General features: G+C 36.4%; 1 protein-coding gene and 1 long non-coding RNA gene across 2 annotated transcripts in view; one reads left to right on the forward strand and one right to left on the reverse strand.

Moving 5' to 3' along the window:
• LOC112989548 (uncharacterized) overlaps window positions 1-20,232 on the forward strand; it is a 238,927-nt gene extending 218,695 nt beyond the window's left edge. The window contains exons 7-11 of the long non-coding RNA XR_010391297.1: window positions 3,582-3,717; window positions 6,663-6,728; window positions 7,930-7,998; window positions 12,660-12,813; window positions 17,127-20,232. This is a non-coding gene — a long non-coding RNA (uncharacterized LOC112989548). The remainder of the gene's footprint in view (window positions 1-3,581; window positions 3,718-6,662; window positions 6,729-7,929; window positions 7,999-12,659; window positions 12,814-17,126) is intronic.
• Window positions 3,599-27,058, reverse strand: part of LOC112989542 (contactin-3-like) — a 118,530-nt gene continuing 95,070 nt past the window's right edge. The window contains exons 10-21 of the mRNA XM_064519214.1: window positions 22,672-22,799; window positions 21,064-21,239; window positions 16,267-16,384; window positions 14,905-15,063; window positions 14,658-14,807; window positions 13,866-13,936; window positions 12,721-12,955; window positions 12,451-12,566; window positions 10,949-11,135; window positions 7,302-7,414; window positions 5,102-5,270; window positions 3,599-3,699 (exon numbers count right to left, since the gene is read on the reverse strand). Of these exons, the coding sequence (XP_064375284.1) occupies window positions 3,599-3,699; window positions 5,102-5,270; window positions 7,302-7,414; window positions 10,949-11,135; window positions 12,451-12,566; window positions 12,721-12,955; window positions 13,866-13,936; window positions 14,658-14,807; window positions 14,905-15,063; window positions 16,267-16,384; window positions 21,064-21,239; window positions 22,672-22,799 (1,723 nt within the window). The remainder of the gene's footprint in view (window positions 3,700-5,101; window positions 5,271-7,301; window positions 7,415-10,948; window positions 11,136-12,450; window positions 12,567-12,720; window positions 12,956-13,865; window positions 13,937-14,657; window positions 14,808-14,904; window positions 15,064-16,266; window positions 16,385-21,063; window positions 21,240-22,671; window positions 22,800-27,058) is intronic.

Raw genomic sequence — 27,058 nt, forward strand, 5'->3', positions numbered from 1 at the left:
TGTTATTTATTTCAGACAGAAAGCTGTCATATTAATGCACTCCTTCACGCAGGACAGCTTGCTTTATTGCCTGTTATTAAGATATAACAAATATAACCTGACAGGCACTGCCCACTTCTGCATTCCACCAGTGAAAGGCAAATTAAGTAGAAAATGGGAGATCTCCAATATTTCTTAGGGCTAAAGTAATATTAGTTTTTAACTTATTTTGTATTCATAAAGGATCCTACATGTTCACAGTATATCCAACAGCGTAAACTGTCCAAAGAAAAGGTTTTGTTTTTTCTTTTAATTCTTGGACCAGCTATATCTGAAATTTTCAGACTTCAGAATCACAAGAATCAATTCCCAATATAAATGAGTGCAAGGAAAGAATGAAAATATGTAATATTTGGATGGCAGAAGAAACCAATTACGAAGCAAGTCTCAGCAGAATAGGGGTGCAGGGGTGAGGAACCTGAAACCCAAGCCTAAAATAACCCAGCAAACACCCCCACACCAACAAACCTTCAAATCCCATACTACAGTACTCATATCACCTATAGTAACTGCTTCCAAATGAAAGCAGTTTCTGCTTCCAAAGGAAGTAGGCTAGACAAACAGTCACAAACTTTTTTTAAGCTGTTTAAGGCCTGTGTGTGTGAGTGAAGTTGGAGGCAGGATTCTCTTGTATTCTCTTTCCATTTCACAATGATAACTAGGATTGTTGTCCAAAAAATCCAGAGTCTCCCAATTTTTTGTTTCACTAACAGTTTCCAGAGAAACTATCTGGAAGTCTCCAAGGAGACTATTCAAGATAATGGCTTTAGCCTTGCATCTTGCTGTATCACAAACACTTGTAACAGTGCTGGGTTTATGCAGGTAGAAGCCAGGCTCTCTTACTTGATTCTCAGTTCTAGTAAATCTGACTATCAATCATCTATGCCAAACCCCATTTTATTACAAGGTTTATATTCCGGAAAAGCCAAAGCTATTTTTTTTTTCCTTTGGATCTTGGCTTTAGACTCAGCAGCTGAATCTCCTGGTAGCAGCCAAGAGAAACTAGGGATTGAGGCAGTGGGGTACACTATTATGACGAATGCACAGAAACTAGAACACAAATACATAGACAAGGATTTTAGTTGTGGTAAATACCCATGTGTGCCAAGAGACAGTAGGCTGCACTGTCTACCCGCCTCAAATAAAGCAGGCTGTTATGACACATAATGTCTATTTATTAAAAATTAACAAAGCTATACCTGAGACTAAAATAACATTTTTCAGTTACAGACCTTTAAAAACTTACTTACTGAATTATTGTACAACTTGTGGGGGGGGGGGGGCGGTGGCGGAAGGAAGCATGGGCCTGAACTGTGAGACTTATGTCTGTCTCTTTATGAATTGCACAGCTTTGAAAGGGTCTTAGTAGCTCTGCTGCCATAAGAGGGAAACAACTCCTATCACCCCCCCCCCCCCAAGAAGTACCAGTTAGTGAAAATGTTATGAAGAACATAGACATAGCTTTTAGTTGCAGTAAATCCCCATGCATGCAAAAATATAATATTGCAATGCAATAATACTTTGAAATATTCTTAGATCCCTCAATGTAATAAATATTTTATTAGAATAATAGAAAAAATGCATACAGATAACCATAGGATACACACACAGCTGGAAATTTAAGGATAAATTTCAAACTTTTCAATATGAAACAAGGTACTGGGTACATATCTCATGGAGATATATAACTAGAAATTAAATAATACAATGTAATAGTTATCATCATGAAAACAGCAATACAGGAACACAAACTAGAATTTTTTTGCGAAACTAGAATATAAAGATTCATCCTTTGTTGCATGAAACAGAACTATATATTTACTAGTAACACCTGTTTTCCATCTCCCCCCCCCCCCAATGCTCCCATTTGCAAGTGTCTGAAAACATCACTGGTTAGCCACAGATTGAAAAGCAACTAGCCATTTATAACTAATATATATATATAAGTACAGTATATACAGATCTTGCTTACTTCAACAGAGTCAGCACATATTTTCTTCTGGATGTTATAAGCTAATTTTTATTGAATGCATATCAAGAAATTTCTACAGTAGTACCATACTTTCATTAATCCTGGTTTTCTCTCTCTCTCTCTCTCTCTCTCTCTCTATATATATATATATATTTATCTTTATATTTCTATGTGTTGTAGCAATACTGTGATAGATTTTAAAAAAAAAAAAACACTCCTTAAAAAGATAGATATGCTTTATGTCAGCTGAACACGCTCTACCATGGATGTGGATAGCTGTCTAAAAGGTGTCTAAAAGACTGATCTGTCTAAATTCACAACTGTGTAAGTCAAATGTACCAGGCTTAATGTATTGCTAATATAGTGCTATGAAAGATAGTATAGATTTTTCTATAATAGCAAGCCTGAAGAGTCTGTGTGTACTTTTTTTTTATAATATAAGCTATAGTATTGCCATAATCCTATCAGAATTATATGACAGTAATAGGGTGCATTAGCATCAGACCAGGAGAAAACAGCATGAGCTGGCTGAACAGAGAGAGGCTTTTCAGCAGCAGCAAGGAGCGTTATGAAAGTAACAGCAAACACTGAATTAGGCAAGAGTTTACAATGCAGCGTGGTAGACAAAAGAGCAACGTAATTTTGGGCTGCCTATTTGGAAGCACCACATCACAAGGTAGGGCGGTGGTAAGAGTCCCTCTTCATAAGGCCATGGTGCAGCTGCATTTTAATAATACTTACAATTGGGCACTTTTGTTAGTGAAGCAAACTGACAGGAGTTCGGAGAAGGTTAATAAAAATGATCTTGAAAGTAGAAGGTTGGTTATGAAGAAAGAACTTGCTAAGAAATACAAGGTAGTGATGTGGGGAAATTAACTTAAATGTCTGTTGATGAAGAGAAACGTACAGTGTACATAAATGTACACTGAAATAAAATGGAGAGCCTTCTTTGAAACATGGTTGTGAAATCATCTCTCAAGAGAAGCAGTGGACACCCTGCCTCTTGGACACCCCAGCACGGATTGTGCAAAACTAGCATTCGTGCTGTGCCTTTTCTCTATCTTCTATGATTTGTTAGCTTTAGACTAAATTATGTAAAGGGAAGTAGGCAAAATTATCCAAAGCTACTTGATAATGACACTGTCTTTTAAGAACTGCCAGTTGGTCCACACTTTGTCATCAGATTGCAACAAGTGTCTCTGATTTCCTCTTTTGCATTTAGAATGCACAGAATATCCTCAAAACAGTGCCCGGTCCCTGCAAAAAGTTCTGAGTTCCTCACAGAGCTTCGCTCTTTATACCTCTGTAATCGCAGTGCCATTGCTTTCACTCCCCTCTCTTTTACATTTGTTAGAAGTCTGTAATATGTAAACTCCTTTGGTTCAAGTATTAAGGCATTTTAGATTCCTTTTTAAAGGATTTGCTAAATATTACATGATATTTTTATTTGAACCTACAGTGAAATATAAAGAATTTAAAAACACATCAGAATAGAAGAAAAACATGCACTAGCCACTGCAGTTTTTTTAAAAAAGCACTTTTCTGTGATAATTGATTCTTTTTTTTCCAGTGAATGAAAATGTATCATCACAACACCGAATTAAGGATCAAGAAAAATACTGTTGGCAAGAAGCTGTATACACTGAAGGTATTCAAGACTGATGGACAAGAACCTCTTGCATCCATACCTGTGGCAAAAGAAAAAGGTTAGAATTAAATGAAACCAAGAATATCTGCTGAATAAAATTATTACTCTTATTAGATGCTAAGCACTGGTTTCCAGAAAAAAATATAAATTTTATTTCTGATAAGCAATGAAATATTTATAAAAATATGCTAAATATTTTTTAAAATATCAAAATGCATTATAAAAACACTGACAGTATAAAAACAGTCTTTATTTTCAAGGTAATAATTAAAAAAAAGGTAAAAATCTAATGTTTGTAATACTAATTTACATGGCAATTTACCAGTGCAATAGAATGAAGTTTGTCATGCATAAGGGCATGAAGACTGTTAATTGCTTTTCTTTTTATTAATTCACTACCATACAGCATACAAGCATTTTTTTTTCTTCCCATCACTATGTACTCAGTTCATATAAAGAAAATTGCTGGGTGTCAGGTGCAAATCTAGTAACGTTTCACTACACTTAGGCAAAAGTGATGGTATCATCGCTTTTGAGGGGGCGATGGATGCATACAGATGCATATATATTTATAGACAGTTATGCCACTTAGTTCTGTTGATGAAGCAATTTAAAGGGCTGAGAAATGATTAACATTATTTCACCACTGTGTTAGATTGGAAGGACTTTTGTATTTTAAGGCTTGGTTAAATTAAGCTTAAATAGAGATCACGAACCTTCCGCTACTGTGCTGGTGCTGTACTCTGAGACACAGTGCCAAACCTTTCACAGAGCCTTCACGAACCATGCCTGTCAGTCCCGTTACCGCCAGGGGCATTATACCACATTGACCTGAGAATGTGGCTCTCCTTTAAATGCTGCACTTCTTCAGTCCACAGTATAAGCTTTCCTCCTCACAGGGAGTTTCCTAACATTGTCACTACCCGCTTGCTTTCTGGAAGGCTGTATGGTTTCCACGCTATCTGCCCAGGGGACAAGATGGCTGCTCTTGTCTATGTTTTGATCACCCTCCCCCAACCACTTTGCGCTTGTCCAGCTTCCTCTCCTCCACCCCCTCAATATCCCTTCACACACATATTTGCATAAATTGATCATTTAACCTGGCACTGAAGGATCAGATGATATGCTCTGATTTGACTTTAGCCTCGGTAATGAAAATATAAGGCCAGCTCTCAATAGATAGATTACGTAAAGCACAGAGCTGGATGGCAGATAATGTTCCCAGCCCTGCTTTTGACGTACTGTGACATGTTAGGCCAGATCCATTTCCCCTCTGTACTGGTCTTCCCCTTTGTCCTTTTATCTTTTTGACTGCAAGCTCTTGGGTCCCACAGTCTTTTACTAATGCTTTTTTCCTTGGTTGGTATAAAGGAGGTTCTGATATTGGCCAAAGACCCGACACAGGCACATGACAAAATAATAAGAATTCAGCTTCAACATACTAGCCAGTTTGGGAATCAGGATCTGATCACTGCTAGTGCCATCTCCACCGTCAGTTGTTGCTTTTACTTCTATAATGTAATCTTCATTAAACTGGAGCAAAAGTTCAGCTGTTGTCTTGTCTGTGTTCAGCACGTTCATATTATTCTGACTGCTAGTCCTGTAAAAAACCTACAATGCAAGCAAATAGCATTTTTTGCAATGCTGTAGTGCATTATTTCTTCCACTAAGACCATGAAATTTTTAATGTTTCTTGGAAACAAGGCTTTTTCATTTTTTAAAAACCTGAAGAGGGAAAAGATCTAATTTCTGGTTGATATCATAGGGCAGGATTACATTCAGAATCTAGAGAAGTAGTGAAAGAAGGCACTATCAATCAAGCTCTTTATTCCAACTTTACTCTAAAATGGCACAATATATAATGATAACAAATGAATAATATATTCTGTTGAATAATTTACTTAATAACATTTTTGTATAAATTATCCCACCATTTGGAATCTTGTCATTATCTAGATCAACTGCTTATGACAATACATAGTAAGGGAAAGGAGAGATGAGAACTAGTCAAAATGCAAAACTTATGGACTATGTTAGAAGATGTTCTGCAAACTGAATAATTATTCTGTCACAAAACTTAATTGCATATGAAGATCTGCTTTTTTAACAATGGGAGCTATATCTAAATGTTATAGCCCTTTCCACTTGAATATGATCAGGGAAGAGGAGGGATTTAAGAGCAACACACAGCCTCCCTTCTGTTCTGAAGGTTAGATATAGCCAGAACAGCCCCTAGTGCAAGTTGCTTGACCAGGAAGAGAGGTGACTTGGTAGAGGCTGAAGTATTTGTGGGTCCAGTGCACTCACCTGGCAGAGTTTCACATCAGCTTGGGATTCTCCCAGTGCAGTGCAAAACAAACAAACAAAAAAATCCCCAGACAATCCAAACTAACCCAAAATAATAGCAATCATAATGGAAAGAAAAAATGCAAGACCCCTGGAATTACACACGTAATAGCTGGTCACCAAACTTAGATCTTCACCTTGAATTCACCTTACTATAAATCTTTCCAGCTATGTGTGCAACATGCTTCTGCACTCAATGTGCTCCTGTTCCCAGCGCCGGTCCCTAATGCTATACCTTGTTAAAAAGCTCTTGAAAGGACAACAGCTATATGGCTTACTTCCACAATGACTGTGCTATAGCAGCTCTGGCATGCTCAAAATCATTTGCTGGATATTCTCTGCTTGACAAACCAAGTTTTGTTAACTGCACTGCCCTGGCATTCTGTGATTAAAATGACACCCTGTTTTACTTCTGGTCGATTAACTGGTGTTATCAAGATTCAGCATTTCATTATGTGTTTAGCAATGCTATCGTTTGTGAAACCTGAAAATGCTGTGGGAGACAGAGTATTCAATTTGAAACTACACATGGTATGTTTTTAGTTCAACTACCTGCTATGGAACTAGGTGGTTTATCTGGGCTGTAAACATGTATTTCTTGCCAATATTACCCAGAGCACTGCACAGTCTGATCTTCATCATAAATCTTTTATACAGGAGTATGTTATGTGGGATCCAGCTACACATAGATCATCAAGAACCTCCTCAGCAGGTCTTTGACACGTATGTAAGATATATAACATATTTAGAGAAATACCTTCATATTTGTGCACTGATCTGCTTTAGAATAGAGATAACAATGTAATTTCTATCAAGACAATGAGCATGTAGGTAATGAAAAAGAAAAGCTATAAGAATAGCAGGTTGGTATGTGGTAACAATGAATATACTGGGCCAGCCATGGAAATGATTTCCATCAGCTAAATTTTTGATTATTTTGTTTCATTCCAAATGTTACACATTTGGATACCTGGGGAAGGAGACAGCAAAGGCTGCAGCTCCTGGCTTTGTTTGCATAAGCAGAAGAAGGCATTTAGTGTACCATTAATGGCAAAAGGACCACAGTTTGTGAGATATTGTCACAATACCATTTAAACCTATAGAAAGGAGACACTACTGAATGTTTTAGGCATGGTATTGTTCATCCTTTAATCAAGACATACGGGGAAACAAACAAACAAAAAAAAAAAAACCAGCAGGTGTTTTGACTGCTAAACTCATCGCCTTGCAAATAGACAACAGAGAATCCAGTAAAGCATGCATTGCTTTCAGATATTCTGGTCTGTCCTTTCTTACCTTATATCCAGTTACCTCAGATTCATTCTCCATAGCTCTTACTTCCTCCCAGTTGAGAATTACTTTGGAGTCTGTAACATTCCATACAACATTTCCTGGTGGTTGACTGGGTGCTTAAAATACATAATAAAAGCATGACTTTAGTTTAATTGACATTAGTGATTTATTCTGCAGTAGGAAATAATAGTTCAGGTAATTGGCTGTCATTACATGTCAGATGTAAAAGCAACTCAAATACAGCATTGTCGTTTGTATACTTTATGGTTCAGAGACTAAATTGGAAAAACAGAAGGAAGGAAAAATAGACTGGCACATAAATGTTATTTCCAAAGTTACATTATGTGTTGATGGGCCTTCATTAAATACAGCCAAACAAAAGTATTTGTCTTAGGACATGGGCGATCAATTAGAACACACACTAATGAAACTAGTGATGATAACAGATAAATTTCTATTTTTAATATAGTGTCAAGACTAAGCAAATATTTCACAAGGAATCATTTGTCAGACACATTTAGTATTTTCTTAGTGAATATTCAAACCTATCTGCTACTCTGATTTACTTTAATGTGTTTGTTATGCAAAAATATTTGACAGTTTTTTTTTTTTTTTCTTCTTTTAACTCTAGGCATGATTTTGAAATGCAGTCTGTACCACTGCAGTTACTACAATTGGAACAGTAGTGGGTTCTTGCCAGGTAAATCTCTTGCTCTCATATGTTCATTAACAATTTGAGACCGTTAATTTCAAAAGGAGTAGTATTCTTTTGGCTGTCCACCTTAATACATTTTGGATCTGCTAAACTTTCAGGAAAGGAGAAGGATGAGTACAAACCTCTTAAGATGTTTCAAGCTGGTTTCCCAAATGGGTCATTCAGAGCCACAATCAACTATTAAAATCTTCTCTAAATGTGTTAAGGAAAAGAATTTACTGTTGCTGTCACCTAGTGGAGGCAATCGCTGCTTAGGTGGACCGCTCTAAGCTTTGATGCTGAAGGTTCCAGTATTAAACAGTAATAGAGGCTTTTAAACAGTTCTGTGCACATGCTCTTTTTGTTTGTTTTCTAAAGAACTCTTCCACACAGCTCCCTAATTTCTGTCCATGAGCAGTCAGATCAGAAAAAAAACTGATTATATGTCTCTGCACAAAGTGGACACAAAAATGCAAGAGCAAGACTTAAAAGAATTATTCTAAACTATTCACAAATCTTTTTTTTTGTAGTATTTCCCTTGTTCTATACACTAAATAGAATTTAATTTGATGCACTAATAGTCAATTTCTATAAATTTAAGAGGTGATTGTCAGATAAAATTGTTTTATTCGTGAGAATTGAGTAGTATATGAGCATATATGAATAGTTTTCACTCAGCTATTAAGGCTGATTTTGAGAAGAGAAGAATCATTTTTTTTTAATCAAAAACTTCTTAATATGATCTCTGAGAAAAAGGAAGAGTAATTATATATAAAAACCATAAGCCTCTATCTACCACTTGACTTACAGAAGTGATTTAGAAGGCTCCAGTTTGCTTCACTTACCAAAATCCCCAGTAATTTTCAGTGATCAAAACAGCAGAACTTAATTCATAAAAGACCAGATCCAAAACCATCAAGTTGCTTAAGTACATGTCCAATGCTAAGTATGCAAATAGCTACAGTAATTTCACTGAGCCTACTCACATGCTTAAAGTTACTCATATACACTAATACTTCTCTGCATTAGAACCTATGGCTAGAACATGTCGAATTTTAAGAACTCCTCAACCGTAAATAATTGTATCATTTTGCCTTATAAACTTAGGCAAGACATAACAAAATATTGTATAAAATAAAGCCATGCTTGTGATTTTGGGTTATGAACATGAATATTTAATTTTGAATATAAAAACAAAGATACTTTAATGGTCAAAGACAAAAACTGAATGTTTAGAGCTGAAACAGGCTGCAAATTGAACTTACTTAACTATGTGTTTCTTGTTAGATTAATAGTTACTAATGTGTATCTTGTAGAATGTGTGGGCAAATGTAAATGTAATACGTGCAGAATTCCTTTGCAGTGAGAAATACATCAATCACAATTATTCAGATGGAAGTTAAAGTAGAAATTAGAACCGATTAAAATTCACACATTTGAATGAAAAATTAGCTTTTCCCCCCCTTTCTTTTCCATTCTGGAAATTTTCAGATCAGTTCTTGAAAGAAAACAAGGAATAAAAGGTGTGAGGTTTCTTCATCTAAGAGGCATGTCTCAGGAGTAGAAAGCTCAAAGAAACTCGAACAACAAAAGTCCAATTTGAAATAAATTTCTTTTATAGATAACCATATCTCATTTTTGACTTGAAAAGTTAAGTTCTAATTGGCGTTTCCGCTACAGTGTTACAGAGAATTATTTGTCTTAATTAATCTAACAAAATAATCTAGTAGCAAAATTATTGAAAATGTCATTAGGTTGTACTGCAGTGTTTTTGCCCTGTTTATTCACCAGCAAGAGGTATGGGTATAGTGCAACTATTTTTTTTTTCTTTTTAATGATTCCAAGTAGCAGAGGTATTAATTAAGGGCCTGATCCAGATTCTGTTCAAATCAGTGAGATCAGGTGCTTGTTCATCTCTAGTTTACATGTGTGAAAAAGCAGGCAGTCACTAAACAGGACTGCAAAATTACTGGATTGACCAGGCTGGCATGATCTTGTGCGAGTAGCCAAACTGATGATTACTTTAAGAACTCTATTCATCAAAGGTCAGATACAGGTTGCAGACAGTGAGTTACTTCATGTCTGCCAATTCACAGCAACTGTATGCCTATAATAAATTTAACCTCTAGCAAATACAAGTTAATCTGAGTTGGTTTAGTTCTCACTGACAGTAACACTTTTTTCTGCATATGCACATTTCTAATAAACTGGCTTATTTCATAGTTCCGGTGATGAGACTACTTTTGGTACCAGAGAATTTGACCTTTGGTACCAGGGAATTTGACCTTTCATACAGATTTAATTGTGCATTCTTGTGAGTTTGACAGAAATGCTTCAAGATTTATGACCCCTTATTCTGAGTTGCATTACAATGCAAGCACATACTAAAAATATTTCCATTTGTAGAAATTAGTGCAGCCTTTGAGAATCTGTTCTTCAGCTTAATTTCTCCTTTTTAATAGCAAAGTAGTCTCTTGAGTAATTTGTTCAAGGAGAAACAATGGACATGAATGATTATTCTGCATTGTATAAGGAACGTTCCACTTCACGCCCTAGAGAACTTATAAATATGTTATAGAACCCTGAAAAATTCAGCAAGTCACTGTTTTTCCTTCTAAATAACAGAAATCTTTCTTCTAATAGAAGAAAATCACACCTGACTTTTTAAAAGTCTTCCAGTCGCTAGAAGAATACTAGAGGTTCTATGCAGAAATGAGGTATCTTACTCCAGGTCCGGTGGTATATTTGAATTTTGCTTAATCATCCTACTAAACTAGCAGAGGGTTGAAAATAGAAGATCTGAGCTTGACTTTTAATTGTGTAACTGTTCTAGTCTGTATGAAAATTTTGGTCATTTATGCACATTGTGACTCCTGGTAATACGCCTGTTTCTCATTTTCCTGCGAGTGCTGAAACAACATTATGGCTCTCCGCACTTTAAATTCATGATACTTACGTGTCTTTTTTGTGGTAGCATTTACTGTGGCACTAAACGGACCTGCTCCAGCACTGTTATAAGCACGGACAGCTGTGTAGTATGCTAAGTTGCTCTTCAAACCTGTTATTCTTATTGATGTCTCATTGCCTACAGCTTTTACTCTGTTTGAAGATTCTTCTTTTCCACCGTTATTCCAGTACCTAACCTGGTAGATATAAAAAAAACTATTTAAAATTCTTTTGCAATGGAATGTTCACCCACAGTATTGCATTTAACTCCTTTAAGTGTATTTTTTTTCTCAGCTGAGAAAGGTAGAAATACATTAAAGTTTCAGAAATATGTACACTACATAAATAAAATTATTATTTATGTCTTTCATACTTGCTACTCTTTCTTTGTGTGACTTCTTTAGAAAAAAAGAAACTGAAGTATCAGATGTTAGTTGAATTTAAAAAAATGACAATGAGAGGAAAAGCATTACTTCATCTACAAAGAAAACAAGTTAAACTCATTAGAAGAAAACTGTATCTTACAAAATAGTTTCTTTAGAAGTAAATGTAATCTGAAAAAAATATCTGTCTGAAAATATTATTAGATAGAGCCATGACTGCCATCACAGGAAGCAAAACACAATTTCATGCTGTGTTCCTCTTCATTGTCAAAGATAGAAGAAAATATCCTTTTTCTGAATGAAGGTAACCAGAAAGAAAGCAAGAAAGGTGGTAGCAGCTTTCTGTAAATTAGGTATTTCTAGAGTCCATTAATACAGGTTTTCTTCGATTTTCAAATGTTTTATGAAAAAAGTAATAGTTTTTTACAGTATCGCAGTTTTTAAACAGAATCTCAGTTTTGAACAGAGATGAAGTCGGAAAAATTCTGGGCACGTGTGTCAAAACTCTCTGCATCCCGTGTATTCTGCAAATAATTGGAAACTGTATGCCTTGCTATCCCTGAAATAGTTCTGCCCAAAGCACTAAATGCTGAGATTAACTTTAAGATAATGTGGCCAAAATTTTCTCTTTAACAGAGGAACATGCTATAATAAGCAAGAGGTGTTGCAGATACTAAGGCAAGTAGGCAGCACATCAGGCCATGACAGTACAGCAGTCTGAGGACCCTTCTTGCAGTTTTAGCAAGAAGCTGATGATGCTCCAAGCAAAACAGGCTGCGCATGGTGGGTTGTGTCCCAGAATATTATTATGTTATGGTGCTTACTTCCAGCCTGCAATACAGCAAACACAGTGTCAGATATTCATTTATATGTTCCTTAGCCTGGCCATTCAAAAAAAAGTGATTCAGAAATGATGTAGGCCTAGTCCCCTGCAGGCTGCTCTTGTTAGCCCACTAATTCCCTGGCTTCTCATCTTCCCTTTCAGGATTTGTGGAGTCACCTGAGGATTTATTTTTTAAAAGCATCACTTTCAGAGGGATGTGGGTTATCTGACATGAAAGTTATGCATGTAAAAATCATTACAGGTCATGGTCCTTTACAACAGAGAGTACATTTTAGATGGGTTTACCTCATAACCCAGTAACCTTCCACTACTCATCTTCCATGGAATGGCATTCCAGGAAACTTCAATGACTGAGGATGACAGACTGGTTGCAGATACACCAGAGGGTGCTATGGTAGGCTCTGTATTTGGAAATCAGTAAATGAGATCAGTAGCACTGGTGACTGTGGAAATAAATATGCTCATATTTAAAATGATCTAATTTCTATTAACAGTTGCTGTAGTCTCACATGAAAAAGCTCACGTTAAGTACTTGGAGAGAACTCAACCACATACCTTCTTCAGCTGAAAAAACTGTGGTGACCGAACTGAATGGCCCTTCTCCTTTATTGTTATATACACCAACTTTGACTTCATATGGTGAAAATGGTAAGATGCTTTCATTTCTAAAGACATATCTTGGTGTATCAGGAGATGTGACTACAGTCTGGATCCATGTTGTGGTGCCAAAGGGGCGGAAAGCAACAACATATCCAAATCCTTCTCCATTTTGTAATTCTTCAGGAATGGGCTGCATAAAAAGCAACAGACAATAATAGTCTGTAATGTTATATACAGCACGGGGACAGGAAGAAAGTACCAAAAGTCTCACATACTTGACTGTCAGCAGGTTCTGGTACATCATTTGGGATCATTCGATCAACAAATTAACTCTGGTACAGTATAGCAAAATGTGTTCTCTTCCTCCTACCTTAAAGTTTGCACTGTACACATGCCTTCCTCAAGAAGAGAATAATTTTCAGGTATACTGCTTGTTTTCCAACAAGTATACTGGTTTAAAACACTCTTAAGTAAATACATATTTTTTTTTTTTCCTCAATTTCTGGTCACAATTTGTAGTTCAGAAAAAATAAATGATTTCTTAGTCAATTGTTGTAGACTCCAATACTACCTTCAGCACAGTGGCTTACACTGTCCTCTGATGTGATTATAATTATGTAGCCACACAGAGTAGTCATGCTAGTAATAATATATTTACATTTTTTAAACTCATAAAAAAGATGAGATATATACCATAAAGTAATATCTGATTTTTTTGCATTTGCTAGCATGTGAGTCCAGAGTTAACGGTAATAAAATACGAACTGCAACGTTTCATTGAAAAGCATAATTCCTTGTCTTAACCTTTGAACAATAACACTTCCATTTCCCCAGCCCTCCCCCCTCCTTTTGAGCTTAACAGTTGTTTGAGAATAGAAACAATTTTAGACAAACTAAATTTCCTACTGATTGCAGTCTAGCACAGTAACAAATGAAAGTGAAAGAGGGAAGGCAAACGTGCATAGCTCACATTACAGAATGTTACCGAGCACATATACATCCTAGATGAGAAGCTGCCACAGCCAGGAAATTCATCTTTTAAGAAGAGTCTGAATGAAAACAATCATTCTCTGAAGAAAATTGCTTGCCAGAAAACTTACATCCCATGTTATGACCAGTTCAGACCTGCTGCCTCCACCCCCACTGACTTCGGATGGGGGAATTTCAGGAACTGTGAAAAAGAAATGTATAGCTGTCTACACAGTGCAGACAAAAGACAGAACATTATATAACATCGCCCTCATGCTCTGAAGCAGTTGTACAGCTGCAATCTGCACTGACATACTCTGCACATCAAGGCAAAGGCTTTTGAATCAGTGTGGGCACAGGCCTGGAAAGCCCATGCCCCTTGCTGCATTCAGCTTGCTCGTTTGCCTCATTGTGGTAGGCAGATAGCCACCTGCAAGCTTATGGACCATCACAAGCTCATGAATTGAACCCTGTTTGTTATGCATACTTTAAAGTTCATGAGCCTCTAAAAATTTTCAAGTTTTCAACAGAGTTAACTTATGCAGATATATTGGGGCAATGTCCTTAACTACTGTAACTACTGTGGGTGGGGAATTAATTGATATGTTATTCTGGGACATACGCTTGTTACACGGAAGGTGAACGCTGATTGAACACTAGGAAGGAGTAAAACACCTGTCCCCTCTCCATCCATTGACATCTTCAGACTCTACAGTGCTTACTGAGCAGACTGAATTTTGGCATACTAAACACAGTTTAAATGTATTTTAGATGCTATGCTTATGTGACCTGTGCAGTAATACACCATAAACTGTTGATAGCAATTCCAAGTTTGTCCGCAAAGACCCATGGATTTGAACACTTTATATATATTTTTGAGTAAGATTCTTGAATTTAAAAAAAAAACAGAAAAACCCACTAACCTGCCTCTTCAGTTCTTACTTTTTCTGAGGGTAAACTAGGTTCTCCACCTCCAATTTTGTTACTGGCAACTACACGAAATTCATATTCAACCCAAGGATTTAAATCCACTGCTGTGGTTGTAAATGTTTTTCCATCAATCATGTCAGGAACTATTAGAAAAAAAAAGGGGGGGGGGGAAGGGAGAGAAAACTAAGAACATGCTCTCCCTGGTTAAAAACATTTAAAAGAACAAGAATTCTGTTTTACCTGTTGTGACTCTCTGCCAGCCAACTGAAAAAGGTGTTCTGGCTTGTATGGTGTAAGTGGTTACTGGGCTGTGATTATCTGTGCCTTCCTGCCAGGAGATCTGAGCTGTGGTATCAGTTATTTCATCCACTTTCACATGTTCAGGGGGCCCAGGTGAGCCTAGAATCAGAATGAAAAATAGGTGGTGGTGTTTGGAAAGGGTAGTACCCTGGAAATCACTAACAAAGCACGAGGGATTCCCATTTTATCAGCACTGTGGGAGGAAGAAAACAATTCAGCTTGGAATAAGAACATTTTTTAGTTTTATTTTTTAGGGTTTTTTTTTTTTTTTACATTCACTAAACTTAAGTCTGATAAATTATGAAGCAGTAATTCTGAACTGTGACAGATGACAGAATTTTTTTTTTTTTCCCTCAGGACCTTTGTTCAGCATGATTCCTCTAGCATCTTTCCGAATTCAGTTCTTTTACTTTAGTCCTTGATATCCTCTTTTAATCTATTAATACCTCTCTATAGTCTGCCCATTTGTTATCTACAGCTGTTTTACTTTATGATGCACTGTGGCACTTTTTCAGCACAACATCTGATCAGCACCCTGAACAGCAGTTCTGTCAGGCGAGCTTTCTGCCACATTCTGGAAAATCCTGATTCTGTGCATCCTAGCAAAAATGCTGGTTTTGTATCTGTACCAGTGAAGGAGTGAAATAAATACTCAACAGTTCATAAAAATATCCAAATACCAGTGTGTTAACGGTCAGTGTTATACAGCAATACATCATATCCATAATACATAAAATATATTATCCAAAAAGGTATCATCTGGCATATTTTAAAATATGTTGAATAAATGCTGATTGCATAATGGTCTTTACATTTCTTCTAATTTCAGTTCTGAAGAAAAATAAATATTCCTACATTACATAATAACTTAAACTCAAATGCATCTCTAGGACAAAGGCTTTCCTAAGCACTGGCAGCAGTTGCCCATTTCACAGGAAGGATATTGGATCATGGAGTCAGGAACCCCCTTTATTTAGCAGAGGCAGCAATTCATAACTCTCTCACAGCAGCTGCCAGTATTGAGTTCCCGCTTATCAGTGACTTGAGGAACTGCCAATGGGAAAAGGTGTGAAGTTAAGATTCGTTATATTCTTGATCTCTCCATTTCTCTGGGAAAAAGTAAGCTTCAGCCACATATGGAGAAAAAAAAAGGTGCTAACATTCTCCCTAATTGCATGACAGAATCATATAGTTCAAGTCATAGATGAATTGGCTACATAATCTACAACATGAGTTGTTTCTGTAATCTACAATGTACAAAAGTTAGAAAATATAATTCATGTAACTGAAGCTGAAATTTACCTCGTACTATAAGGTCAGCTGCAGAAGATACACTATCCACTTCTGTCTTCACCGTACAAACATACTTTCCACTATGTTTCAGCTGGATGTTTCTAATCATTAAGTCACCTGATGCACTCTGTCAAGATACAAAGTTCTTACCAATTCAACTGTTCATCTTGCAATTTAATATTGAGTTCATATTTTATAAATGGAGAAGAAATCAACCAAAATAAGTTGAAGAGAAAAAGTTACTCAAAAATTACCTTGGCACACAGACTACAGGATAACAATTTATTATATATCGTGGGCTCCATGGTAATTGTCTGTAAGCATGTTTCTAATACACATTTTTTCAAACATGGGAGGTAAGCCGTAACATGGTTACCTCATCCTAGGAATATACCTACTGATTGTTAAGAAACATGAAAGTCAGTACCCTGTAACAAACTAACTCAAAGCCCTAAGAAAGAGAAAATGTGGTTACTATAGCTGTGATCCGATTTGGCATCTAAACAGAATTTGTAAAGTCTAGCTATTACAGACTTTTAAAGAAAGAGTTCGAGTGTGTAAATGACAAAGCTGAATTTGGTCTGTTCTATATGTTTACAAATAAAAAGCAAAAAGGCACAGTGCAAGGTGAACTGTCTTGAGTCAATTTGCTGCTGACTCCTTTTCCTCATTTAAAGCCTCATATTCTTGAAATCTTCTGTGAAGTTACTAATTTAAGTAGTCTATATTGTGAGCACACATTCATTTAAGGGTGGTACATTTCTAGGTCTTTGATAATTTCCCATTATTTTAAGATTCTCTTAATTCTACTCTTGGTTCTACACAGAATATTTCATCTTCAGTAATTTTTTTTCTGTTTTTTTCCTTAGGTCATAGCATGTGCTTGATCTTCTGAATCAAAGTAAATGTACAGATAACTTGAATGATAAGTATAATTTAATAATACACATGAAATGTTTTGTCTCTCTATATAATTTGTTTTCTACACTACCTTAATGGAGAACTTGATCCTAGACCTTTGGTAGACTGTGTCACTTTAAAATCTGAGAGATTTTTCACCTGGAAAATGTGATGTGAAGTGTATTAAAGCAGTTACTATTCAGCTGACACAAAGAGAAGATTTTGATCTCAGTCACGCTGGGGAAGTAGAGTTGATGGTCTGATATCCACAGGACTATGGTGGTGGATTCATACACTCAGCAAAAACTTGGTTGCTTTGGCTCAGCGTGACTATACCTGGGTATCCTGCTACTTGAGCAAAAGTTTTAATAGATCATTTGTGGTATGCTTTGCTGGCAGAAATGTTCTCTTTGAAAAGGCAACTTCACCTACGAGAGACAACAGAGTTTGCTGGGAACTGCTACCATGCAGCATGGTGCTGGAGTGGTCATTTTCTGTGTTTCTGGTCTATCTTATTCACTAGAACAGTGAATAGTTCAGGTAAGGATCACCTCCTTTAATGTCATTGCTTATTTTATATGACATCACTGGTAGGGAACAGAGTCAATTAAGTCTGGCAAGACTTTCCAAAGAACTTTCTAGCTTAACACCTGCTCATTCTTTCCATTTCATGATTCAGTTTGCTTCAGGCTGTTTTTCTGCACATCTAGAAGACTTTTCCTTTACAGAAACCCCCTAACTTTCCAGGCATGTTGCAAAGTTCATTTTCCAGAGAAGTAGGAATTCATTTGAAGACAGAATCCTATTCAGTGGACATTTTCAGCTACACTGGGCACATGATTGATTCTTTGACACACAATAGTTTGGGAGAAGAGGAAAGAAATGACTCTGGGATTTTAATCTTATTTAAAAAAAAAAACAACTTTTCCAACTCTTTGGTTATTTGTGTTCACGCCTATTATTCTGTTTTGATCCTTACATTTCAAGAATCATTTGTTTTCACAGAGACTGCCATTATTTCAAATAAATCTCTAACACAAAAAGCAAATAAGCTCAGTCATTTTGTCACAAACTTGTTTTAGAGCTTTAGTCTAGTCCACTGATGTCAATGGGAGCTTTGACGTTTATAGTTAAAATTGCAGGACTAGCACTGTCACGTCTCACTTTTTTATTCAGCACAAGCTCAAGACAATTCTGACTGCTCCCTTCCACATGTGACAATATGAATACAATGCCTCATCTTCTATTACAACGTAGATGCTAGCATTTACAGGACAATCCAGCACTGATAGCCTACTCTACATTAAAAGTTAAGTCAAAGGCAATCTAAAATCCAGCTATCTGCTTGGAAATGGGAATGCAAGAAATTAACAACAGCAATGTATACTCACAGGCAAATCATGTTCGACATGAACTTATTTTAGCAAATGACATTTAAAACATCTAGACAATAGGGAATCATCAAATAGAATAATTTTACTTGAAATAGAAACCTGCCTCCCCTTGGCCTGACACGTTTGAATGGGCTAGACCACTATCTTTTTAATGGAAGTGAAGAAAATGCTGTTACAGGGTTAGTTCTAATATTCATTATGTAATAGCAAAATATATGGCCACTGAAATAGTAACACTGCACTCAAATTTTTCTTGGCTATTTTGAGGAAGAATCCAAAAGTAGTGGGGAAAATACAGAAACCTGCAGCAGCAAAAAGCTGCAGTGCAGAAAGCACTCTCACCTCTCGTTGTTCTGCAGACCACTAGCAGTATCCACATTTTTGCCTAGCCAGATTAAATCTTTGCCAGCGTGGACTAGTCCAGGTGACAGTAAGTCACCCACCTTTCTCCATGCTACACAGAATTCAAATAGAGTAGTCCACGTGGTATGAACATCTGCAACTGGTCCTAAAATTGCTTTTACTTTTCCTGACTGCATAACAATTTCAGCCATTGCTGGGCTGTCTAAACAGGTGACACTAGAAACAGTTTAGGGCCAATCTGTTCAGAATTTTGGAAATGCTTGATTTGCCACACTCCTCATATAAATTATCTGTCTAACAAAAAAAGAGCAGTTAAACAGTGTTATATCGTGGGTTTTTGTAACCATCTGGAAGACCAGGTGGTTGGTAGTCCCATAACATTCCCACTAACTAGTACATGTTGGAGGCCTCAAGGCATGCTATATCCTTTAAGAATGTGACAGGAACTCCCAAGACATCATTACATAGCCCTCCTCTCAAAGAAGCAATCCATTCATTGAAGAGTTATTTTCCTTTTGCCGTGTTCACCACCAACAAAGCTGATGTGATTTTTGCATAAATAAGCACTGCAGCTATTGGAAGGCTCATAACATATTTATGCTGTCTTCTTTACTTACCATGACTCTCATTTCCAGATGAAATCATTCCATTAACCTAAATGGGATCCAGAGAAAGCCCACAAAATATTTTAGTGTATCTCTTGATAATCTATGAAGTTTTCTAGTAATGGGCTTCAATCCCCTTTTTATACAAACAAGAGTTAAAAAACAAAACCAAAAACTTCTACTCCCCATAAGAACCCCACCTCTGTTTCTTATGACAGATTTTCAAGTAAAATGTAGTTTCAGCATTCTGAATTAGTCAATAGTATTCACCCTGGAACACTATCCAGGACTGGCTGCGAATTTTCTATGAAAACTTCTTTTTGACACCTGTGTTTGTTTTATGAAAAAGCAGAAATTTTTATTGAGAAAAAATACTTAACTTTCCAGTCAGCTTATAAATCCTTATTGTCAGAAATTGTCAGATTTAAGTTTTTTGAATATTTTTAACCTTTCCTTTCTAAAATTACTATTTGTATAAACAACTAGAGTGCAGCTGGTACTTCAGGAAAATATTACTAAGTAAATAAAGACCATGTTACTGGAAGGTAACAGGCTATGAAATCAGAGCATTCCCATTACATCATGACAGATGGTCAATTCATAATTCTACAAAGATTTCCATGAAAACGTACGTGATATATCAATATCTTATTGTTCATCTCATCATCTTCACATGCATTTGTATTTAATTGCCCACTGTGGAACAATCTGTGTATTTGATGCCTACTGATTAAACGTCTTGTCTTATAAGATTTTAAGGCAAAAAAAATGTTAGGGAGGTGCTGAAATTTCACAGGCAGTACTTTCTAACCCGCAGCTATTCCTCTAGAAGGGAGATCTGGCAAGATTATGAGAAACAAAACTTTACCAAGACTTTCAAAGGCCAGAGTTACATGCTGATGCTCAGCTGTTTGTCTTTTTATTACTTGGCTATGCCTTGCACTGTAATAAGGCTTTTTACTGTAATTGATTTTATTCTCTTGCAACATCTTACATCCCTCTTAATCTTTTACTTTTTATGTTTTGATTAAAAGGCTAAATTATAAAAAGCATCAATTTCATCCATCTCCCCGCCGTAACATCTCTACATTCTAAATAAGAAATATGTAATGCGATATATGGCCTCTCCCATTCACCTAGGGAGACTCAAACAGAATGCTGAGGGATTCATTAGGGATACGATCCAGGAAAAATAAGGCAAAATGCCATTTTTTTTTGTTTGTATTAGACTGTGGTCCACAAAATCTCAATCATGCTCCTTGATCTGTCATTGATACGTTTTATGCGCGCTTGGGAAAATCTCGTAGGGCCAATGCAGAAGCAGAGGCTGGCACTTACAATCCGGTCTAAAATCTAGGTGGCTGTACAATGGATTATGTGCAGCAGCTAGCTCAATTAATGATTTGTCTCCAACACAAAAGAAAATTCTACAGCCCCAAAAGAGAGTAAACATCCTATTTTTACCCTGTAGTATAAAAAGAGAAAAGGTAAGCCTGTATGTGCTGCATACACATATAAGACAAGAGAAGGTAATTTCAACTTACCCCCCCAACCTTCTCAAAATGAGAAGCATCTCTTTTGAAATCAGTGAGTGTGCCATTAAAATACCAGGTGAAGCTAATGTCTAGTATTGGATCATGCTGAACTTGGCAAGGCAAGACGACACTTTCTCCAACAGTGACATCCATGTTTGAAGGTGCCAAAGTAATCCTTGTTGGCTCTGTTGAGAACAGAAATATCAGTTATTGGATTTCCTTATTACTGATCTTTCCTTGCTACTAATATTCTACCACAGTCTTCAGACCTGATTAATGAGAGTCACTTGGACTATAAATGCTACTGATTGAGCTCTCTTGTTGGAGCACTGTATTCTTACACATTCACCAGTGGGAGCTTCTTGAAACAGAGAAAGTAGGTTTTCACTTGCTGCGTACAGGTCAATATACTTTACAGAACTAAATGGACTGCAACCCACAACAACAAAATTACCATTCAGAAGTGTATGTGGTTCTCAGCAATAATGCTCATGTTTTCGAGCAGGAAAGCTGTAGTTGCAGGCACTGGAACACTGAGAGATGGCAGTGAGAGATGAAGCTAACAAGATCTGGAGGAAATCCACACAGGGTAGAACACAGTGGATATCTGGGTCCATGTATTACATAGAAAATAAATATTATCATTAAGAATAGCTGCTTGTTACTCCAGAATCACCCTAAGATATATTAAAAAAATCAAGTAATGTAAATATTGTTTAAATAAAATCTTCTTGTATAAATTCTTTGTAAATAAATTCTATTGTTTGCATAAAAAGGGGCATGAATCATTTAACAGGACAAGCTGAAAATCTGAAGTTGTTAATTCATAAAATGAAATAATTCTGGCTGGATCTATGAGATATATAGTATATGTAATGCAGTGACATATTATATAATTCTGGATTTGGAAAAATCTTTCAGACGTTCCAGTCTTTAAAAAAGAGCATCATGAGAAAAGACAGTCTTCGGCTAAACATTGCAAACCACTTGTCCTTTTAATCCAATATTTTAGACAGCAGCTAATGATGGATGAATTAGAGGAAGGGGCAAGAAACCCTTTAACAATTACTTATAAAACTCACTTTTGAAAGATTTTATGTTTTTACAGCCTCTGGAGTCCCTGAAGGATCCTGCAGCTGGAGTTTCTTCTATAGCTTTTTCCACATGCAAATAATGTAGAGCTCCTTAGGACTAAACAGATTTTGGACTGGAATGTAAAGCTGACTCAAATACTTTTCTTGATTGCCATGAATTGTCTTTTTTCCCCCCTTTTTTCAAATTAAAAAAAAATACTTGAAAAGCATAATTGCATTATTTAGTAAGTGAAAGAGGGCAGGAAAGTGCTCAGAACCTCCTGATCTGAGATCCAGAGCCAAGAAGCATCTCTGTTAAAGAGAGAAAATCCCTCAGTCTCTCTTCTCCCAACTGATCAGAGATCTGTAACTCATGTCCTTTTATTTTTATATATTCTTAAATATACAGCTTTTCAGACCCTTTACTTTCCAACATTCAGAATTTCAGAGAGCAAACTCAGAATTCACATAATTGCAGACTTCTGATGAAGAGTTTGTAATTCAGTTTAAATAATCTTACAAACAATTCTCCTTTCCAGCTCACCTGTAACTATTAAGATTGTTGTGCCACTAGCTGTTCCAAACTGGTTTGCTGCCAGGCAAGTGTAGCTTCCAGCATCAACTTTAGTCACATTGGCTATTGTTAATCTTCCATCATTTAATAACATGATTCTAAAAAATTATAAAAAGCTTTTTAAAACTGTAGCATTGGTTTGTAGAAAACATGTTTGAATACTCATTCTGTTACGCTAGATATAACAAACTGCACCAGTTACCAACCTGATGTTTTAAAATTTTGCTGCCATACACTGATACGCAACAAAGTTGAACCCATGCTCATACTATTCATTATTTTGGACACCAGCAGAACCAACATCTAAGGTACGTATGTGTGTGCGTATATGTATGTTTTTGTGTGTGAGAGAAAAGAGGAATCGTGTATTAACTCCATCTCTTTCAGCTGCACCAATTGAAACGAGAATAATTTTCAACTGTATTATGTTGTTTACTTTACACAGTCTTGCATGGCAACTTTGAAATAACTGTATATCATCAATACATGTTTAATAAGCAATCCACATTTTACGCTTTTGAGGATTCATATATAAAAGCCTAGCATATATTTCATTTAAGCCAATACTTCATTTGCACCATTGACATCTGCAGAGTAGCATTTAGCCCAAGCAAATATAAACTACTTGTTGATGTCTGAAGGCTTAACTTCATATGCTATACTTCCCCCCGCCGAAATCTAGGTTTGTACAGATATTTAGTCTTGGCCCATTTTGTTGCCAGCATCAAAAATGTTCAAGCTTTGTTGTAGAATTACCTTATTTATTGATATAAGGTTCATTTGGATTGATGTAACAGCTGCAAGCCATGGACGAAAAACACCATCTCTCAAATTATTACAAAATACAATCTCCTATATACCAGTACACATGATGTGTTGTCATGTGCACTCTATCAAAATAAAATATAAATCTGTCTTCTTTCTCAGCTACAAAGGCTGGCCTCTTATAATCAAACAGAATAGAGAAAATAAAAATGGACTGGAAAGAATGGAAGCATGGCAAAGAGAAGTGAAGATTTTTCATAGCTGTATGGCTTGTAAAGTCCAGCAAAAATTTCAGGGAAGTGGAACTAGCATTGATGTAGTGAAAGATGCCAGGAATGCAGCTGGGTCCTGCCATGACACTATTCTCCTCAGCTGTATCACCTATGGTGGCTACATGATGGCTGGAGATTGTGGTTGTTCAGAGGTATGAGAAAAGACATCCTATCTGCAAAGATAGAGGCACGGAAGAGGCTAATTAGGAGTTCTTCTCCAAACAGCTCATATTAGTGTGTTTCATTTCATTCCATTGAAATGAAAACAATGAATGCTTCAGTTTATCACTTACACTTGTATGAGTCACCTCTAGACAGGGAAGAGGTATGCCTTATGGAAGAACTTGAAGGAAAAGACTCCCTCTACCCCAAACAAGCCCAACTAGCGAGAATCACAACTAATGGCATATAACATGGCAGAAAACATGGCAGAAAACAGAAATAAGAGATGTAGACAAAAGGAGACTGACATTAGTGATGCAGAGAGAAAAGCACCAGCATCCCAACAGAGATGACATCCTAGACAGCATCTTTGAAGGGACCTAAAAGTAAAGGCTAATTTGTTTCCCTCTTTCCCAGGCCCTGGTCCTTCCATCTGTCATATCCTTAGATACAGGACCATCTACCAAGTCTTCCCTAAGATAACCTGGAGCAGCTATATAACTGTATATAAGAATGTTCAGAATAATTAAAAAAAAGCTAAACATCGTCCTGATACCCTTAGGTCAAAAGAGCTTATCTCAAATCACATCAGTCCATTTCAAAAGGCACCAAATGAATCAGAGAGGCTATTTTGTCATTTCACCAAGCACCTTAACAAGAAGGCATTTTGGAAATGTCCAAACACCTATATCTAACTAAACAGAATTAACACAACAGCAAACAACATCAGTACTCCAAGGGAACCTCTAATCATAGTAGTTGGAGAGTCTTACACAACTGTCAGAATAAGTACCATGTGGGAAGGAGGCAAGTGTCATGAAATTTAACATTGCTACCTTTCCTTTCTCAGAGGAGTCATGTAGACTTTACCTTCTTATGTGCATATATTTCATTATTAATGTGCTTCTTTATTCAGTACAAAATTAATTAAATATATACCCCTACTGTTCTTTTTATTTTTAATATACTTCAGGCAAGTTAGTAGCAACAGATCTCCATAATTTGTCTCAACTAAAGATTCAGCGCTCTGTGGTTAAATACTTGCTACAAAAAGTAGATTTAGAAGTCTGCTATGTTAGGTGGGAAGTGGGATCACTGCCTTTCCTCTCAAAACTATTCTCAAGCATGGGATAGGCAGCATGTTTGTCTGAAAAAATGGGTTCCTTGGTTTTCCATCATTCATGTACTGTAGCTAATATCTCAGTGTGAGCCGTTCTTTGCATGAAACTCTTCACAGTAGTTGGTGAAGGATAATACAAGCTGGAAACTGCAGCAGTGGCTGTAGGGCAACACTGTAAAGACCTTCTGGACTGAAGGCAGGCATAGCTAAGACATACCTTTTGAATGCTCTACCTTGGATTCAATTGCATTGTGGAAGCAAAAGTCAGCCCTTAAAAGGTATACGCTTCAGTAAGCAGCACTGTCATTAATTATTTATATTGATTTATATTATAAATAATACAGTGTTATGAAAGTAACGTGTTTGAATCCATTTTCAGGGAATAATTATGTTGCTGAATAAGAGCAGCAGAATGCAACATTAGGGTTTGATGGGTTCAGTGATCTTATCCTTCACCCGCTAACTTCTCTGATTCTATAAAACCATCTTCACTAACCACAGACTATGCCTGTGGGACTCTGTCATGGCTCTGGCGTTGTGCTGCTCCTTTTCTGTAACAGAAAGTTTCCCTAACCCTCAAGGCCAAATAGAGGCTGTATTCTAAATGTCCAAAAGTATGAGCCTGGATTTCTTCCACAGTTGCACTGATATTACACAGCTCTTTACAATGAAATATACTCTGGAATTAAGCACAACATTTTTTCAAAGTATTTTTAGTTATTCTGAATTGTACTTTATATATTCTTAAAAAGGTGTATAATTGCATTATATAACAATACTGTAGCTGAGTTACATTTTCTTCAGGCACAGGTGATAAAATAATGAAACTAACATGCATATTACAAAAAGTAATAAGTCAGCTTGTTAGAATGACAGAGAAAAGCATCTTATTTGGAGGAGAAAGGAGTTACAATAGTTAATCTTCAAAAGGGTACTGGGATACGTAAACCAGTGTGGCAACAGTTGACGCAAACTCATAAGGAGGATATGCTTCACCGGTGTTGGAATGGCTGGCCCACTGAGGCTTACCTTGTTTTAGAAAATTGAGTAATATTTGGCTGTGCTTTATAGTAGATGGAACATTTCTAATTAATTGAATTTACTATATAATTTATAGGTAATTTAAGCATGTTACAGACATGCGTAATACATTTTATAGGTAATCATAACCACATCAATAAAAGGTGTTAAAATATGATCAATTATGGTTGCAGGCAAGCTATTGAGTTGTTGGACTGTCCAGCTATTTATATATTCTGCAACGGTTTGTATTACAGCATCTACTTTGAAGCAGTTTCCCAGGAGAAAAAAATGCAAAAACAAATAAAAACTCAGCAGTGTTGACAAAGCTTTAGATCAAACAAAGTAAAAAATAGATCACGGTATAAAACAGAAAATGTCTATTGTTTAATTAAAACAAATAACATTTAGAGTGCTCTGAGCTATTTGCAACTCTAGCTCATCTGAAATAATGAAGCAGGAGGCTTATTAAAACCAAGATATAGTTAAGAATCAAGAGTTTTTTCAGAATTAGAAAAACAACAAATCAATTCTAGAAAAATTGTATTGTCAAAATAAAATCTTTACTGGTAAATTAAAAAGAGCAACTCTTTACTTTTTTCCATTACAAAGGCAGCAAATGCAGCTCAGCTTATGAAAACACTAAACCCAGAAATAGCTCTACCCCTTCCTGTTGAAGCATTAGAGAAGCTGAGGCTTTTAGTATACTTAAAATCATTAGACATTCACACACTGTGATAAAACAAGTATGCTCTGGCTAGCTCCTGCCAGGAAGTGCTCTCGATTTCCTGTACAGAAAAATGAAACACCTTTTGATGTTTCCTGTATCCACAACATTTTTTTTTCAATAGAGTTTGCTAAAGCCTAGCCATTTCAAACTGAATTCCATTTTCAGCTGCCTGCAGACTTTTGGTGCACTGGCAAATGGCAGAAACTTTTAGCCCTCCAAAATAGAGATAATTGGCTGAATAATGCTTCGGCCCATATGCATTAGCACAAGTGGAGACCGATTTGTGAC

The sequence above is a fragment of the Dromaius novaehollandiae genome, chromosome 12 (genome assembly GCF_036370855.1).
Source record: "Dromaius novaehollandiae isolate bDroNov1 chromosome 12, bDroNov1.hap1, whole genome shotgun sequence".
In the NCBI taxonomy this organism is placed as follows: domain Eukaryota; kingdom Metazoa; phylum Chordata; class Aves; order Casuariiformes; family Dromaiidae; genus Dromaius; species Dromaius novaehollandiae.